We start from the raw sequence: 4,084 nt of genomic DNA on the forward strand, positions 1-4,084 counted from the left end.
AAGTGACCAAAATAGTAACGCGGTTGTTATCCCAAAATAAACATAGTTTAGGAAACAACACCACCACCGACGATACAAACTTCACAGTTAGCTCATCCTCGGCGACACAACACAACACAACACAACCAACTGTTTCCAGACAACAGTCAAAACCTTATATTTACAGACAGTACTACTTACTATAAATAATATATTCAAAAAAGACCATAAAGCAGATTAAATAATTCAAAGAAGTTTGTTGATCCTATTAAGCATTCTGTTCCCTACATATACATTCACACAGATCTCTATCTCTCATTCTCTTGTTTATTTTTATAAAAATGGAACAACAGAGGATCAAAGCGTCGTCGTTTTTGGTATATGTGCTTCTTCTTTGTTTACTCTCACAATCCGTTAATGGTGAAGACCCGTATAAGTTTTTTACGTTGAATGTGACTTACGGTGATATTTACCCTCTTGGAGTTAAACAACAGGTTATTTATTTGCTTATTAAATCTTGTTTGTTTTTTGTTGATGATTTTATGAATATTGTGTTTTTGTGGGTGCACTGCAGGGGATTTTGATAAATGGACAGTTTCCAGGACCCCAGATTGATAGTGTGACAAATGATAATTTGATTATTAATGTTTTTAATAGCTTGGATGAACCGTTTCTTCTTTCTTGGTTAGTTTTAACACTCACATTATCTGTGAGTTTTTTAGGTGTGTATGCTTTGCTTCGATTCGGTTCGGTTAGCTTTTGAAGCACCAACCGAACTAAAACCGAATTTTTTTTGGGTTAATTAGTTCTCAAAATGGATCGGTTTATGTTAACTGATTTATTTCTTGTGGGCGGGTCCGGTTTAGAGTCCCAACCGGACCCAAACCAAACTTTTCATGAGTCGCTACACGCTACAAATGTGTTCGACCGGAGAGTTGCGAGTCCTCGGGAGTTACTCGTTGAGTATTTGGCCTTGGTTGGGGGTGGGGGGGGGGGTACTCGGGTATTACTTGTCAAGTACTCGACCACCTAGACTAATTTTAACAACAATGGCTAAGATTTTTTAAAAAATCAACTGGTTTCGATTAATTGGATATGTCTTTTGGATCGGTTTGATATTTGGTTAATTTTTTTACTGTTGAATCGAACCATAGGTAAATTGTTTAGTTCTGTTATTTCGGTTCGGTTTAGTGCCCAAATCGTACCTAAAGCGAGAGTTAAGATTTTTTTTTGAAAATGGTCGGTTTCGGTTAGTTAGGTATGTCTTGTGGATCGGTTTGGTTTTCGGTTAATTGATCATTGCTTAACCAAACGGTTTGTTGATTTTCAGTTCTATTAATTCTGTACGGTTTGGAGCACAAACCAAACCAATAATGAAATGTTCAGTTAAAAGTTTTTGAAAACCATTCTGTTTCGGTTTACCGGTTACTGCTTAACTGAACTGTCTTGGTTATGTTCGGTTCGATTATGACCAATAATTTGACTATGGTTAAGTTAATTCGGTTATTTGCTCACCCTGCATCTTGTTAACTGGTAGGAATGGGATTATGCAAAGGAGAAACTCATGGCAAGATGGTGTTTTCGGCACAAACTGTCCGATCCCACCGGGCCGAAACTTCACTTATGTACTTCAAGTCAAAGATCAGATTGGTAGCTTCTTTTACTTCCCATCTCTTGCATTCCACAAGGCTGCTGGAGGTTACGGAGGCATCAAAATCGCCAGTCGGTACGTTATCCCGGTCCCCTTCTCGCTACCAGCAGGAGATTACACTATACTTGCTGGAGACTGGTTCAAACAAAACCACACTGTAAGTGTATTAAGTTAAGTTCAGTCCAACTGTTTGATGAATTGCCTAACTGAAATCGGGTCGGGTTGTGTTTGAATTTGACAGGATTTAAAAGCGGTTTTGGACGGTGGGCATGATCTTCCTTTCCCAGATGGCATTTTGATCAACGGGCGAGGATCAAATGGATATACGTTTAATGTCGAACAAGGTAACACTTATCGGTTTCGGATATCGAACGTTGGTTTGAAAACTTCAATCAACTTCAGAATCCAAGGGCATAAGTTGGTTTTGGTTGAGGTTGAAGGAACTCATTCACTACAAAACACATATGATTCACTTGACATCCATTTGGGCCAATCTTATTCGGTTTTGGTCACTGCTGACCAACCTCCTAAAGATTACTACATTGTGGTCTCGACCCGGTTCACCTCAACGGTGCTCACCACTACCTCGGCTCTGCGCTACGGTAACTCAGCCGGTGGTCTAGATGGTGCGCCTCCCGGCGGACCCACCATTGAAATTGACTGGTCAATTAACCAAGCCCGGTCACTCAGGTAAACCGCATGCCAAATGTTTGATAAAATGCTTAATTGGATGCAAAAGTCACACGAGTCTAACTGGTGTAATTTGACAATGCAGACGAAATTTAACTGCTAGCGGGCCAAGACCAAATCCTCAGGGATCTTACCACTATGGAATGATCAACACGACTCGGACAATTCGGCTCGTGAACTCTGCACCCGTCATTGATGGCAAACAGAAATATGCTGTCAATAGTGTCTCGTTTGTTACACCCGACACCCCACTTAAACTTGCTGATTACTTCAAAATCTCTGGTGTCTTTGACCTTGGTGGCATTCAGGACAGCCCGAATGGCGGTGCGAACCTTAAAACCGCTGTTATGCCGGCGGACTTTAGAGGCTTTGTGGAGGTTGTGTTTGAGAACCCTGAAGACACAGTTCAGTCTTGGCACGTCGATGGTCACCACTTCTTTGTTGTCGGGTAATATTATTATTTCTTGTTTTTTCATATTCGAGCGTTGACTACATGTAACTTTTGTTTCCTAATAACTTGTACGCTATTGTAACATTTAACAGGATGGACGGAGGGCAGTGGTCAGAGGCTAGCCGAACAAGCTACAACTTACAGGACACAATTTCGCGCGTCACTGTACAGGTACGTCGTTTAGAAGATGACAATACATTGCAAGAACATGAGATACTATATCTATATACATATAGGTACGATATTTGATTTTGCGGTTGTGACCATGTATTGTAACATTTGTTTTTCACTTTGGTTTAGGTGTACCCAAATTCATGGACCGCGGTCTACATGCCATTAGACAATGTGGGAATGTGGAATGTGCGGTCGGAGAACTGGGTTCGACAATATTTAGGTCAACAGTTCTATCTTCGTGTTTATTCGCCTGCTAATTCATGGCGAGACGAGGCTCCTATCCCAAACAACGTTATTCTTTGTGGACAAGCAGTAGGGCGTCAGCCTTAAAATTCATTTACGAGTTACAATATAAGCATTTGTTAGGATTAAGGTTATGATAATCGATGTGATTCAGTTGTTGGTTCGAGTTTTGGTTTGGAATCATAGTAATATGGTAAAATGTAATGATACTCCATACTTATTGGTTTAGCAGCTATGGTTTTCTTTTAACATTCATTATATATTTTGTAGGTTCCCCGGGCGGATCACACGAGATATCCCGATATACACAGGTGCGGAATCCCTGTGTAGATCGTTACGGACGTAGAACACAAACACACGAACACACGAATACGATACGAACAAACACACGTTATATTAATAACTCAACACGTGATATAATCACAGTTACAGACTCTCGACCTCACGTCACTTGACTCACTGATTTATACGAACTCGAACAACATCTAAACAATAAACCGTAACCTATATAAATACACGACAACTTCGCCTCAGGCGAAGTTGTCCATAACTTCGCTTGGTTAACAAGTTCGCCTAAGCGAACTTGTCAACAACTTCGCTTAGTTAACAAGTTCGCCTAAGCGAACTTGTCAACAACTTCGCTTTAAACAAACAAATACATAAACAATATTACAGACTCGATTACAGACACTAGACATATGAACTACTGACATTTATGCACCAACAGACTCCCCCTTGGCAGTAGCTTCATATCTTGATCTTTCAGCTCTTGTCTCGTAATCCTGTAACTTCAAGCGTGCACTCCTTCTCTAACGCACACCGACACAACCCTTTGATATTTCCTTGCTTCATCCTTCCAAGCAGGAATATAAAAGATCTTTTTCTCGTTAAGCATC

The 4,084-nt window shown here is 40.4% G+C and overlaps 1 protein-coding gene across 1 annotated transcript; it reads left to right on the plus strand.

Annotated features, from left to right (window-relative positions):
• The first annotated feature begins 309 nt into the window (after positions 1–309).
• LOC143589652 (L-ascorbate oxidase homolog) lies at positions 310–3,426 on the plus strand. The gene is made up of 7 exons (XM_077070352.1): positions 310–473; positions 554–663; positions 1,517–1,787; positions 1,872–2,320; positions 2,406–2,768; positions 2,864–2,942; positions 3,072–3,426. The coding sequence occupies exons 1-7, from the start codon at positions 321–323 to the stop codon at positions 3,273–3,275; spliced, it is 1,629 nt and encodes a 542-aa protein (XP_076926467.1). The 5' UTR covers positions 310–320; the 3' UTR covers positions 3,276–3,426.
• Positions 3,427–4,084: the final 658 nt, after the last annotated feature.

Source organism: Bidens hawaiensis, unplaced genomic scaffold (genome assembly GCF_021521415.1).
Source record: "Bidens hawaiensis isolate Kalapana, Puna unplaced genomic scaffold, B.hawaiensis_p1.1 tig00037688_1, whole genome shotgun sequence".
Lineage (NCBI taxonomy): Eukaryota > Viridiplantae > Streptophyta > Magnoliopsida > Asterales > Asteraceae > Bidens > Bidens hawaiensis.

Coding starts and splice junctions, on each gene's coding strand:
- LOC143589652 (XM_077070352.1), top strand. CDS start 321: ATGGAACAACAGAGGATCAAAGCGTCGTCGTTTTTGGTATATGTGCTT. Junction 1,788..1,871: donor GGTTCAAACAAAACCACACT/GTAAGTGTATTA, acceptor TGAATTTGACAG/GATTTAAAAGCGGTTTTGGA. Junction 2,943..3,071: donor TTTCGCGCGTCACTGTACAG/GTACGTCGTTTA, acceptor ACTTTGGTTTAG/GTGTACCCAAATTCATGGAC.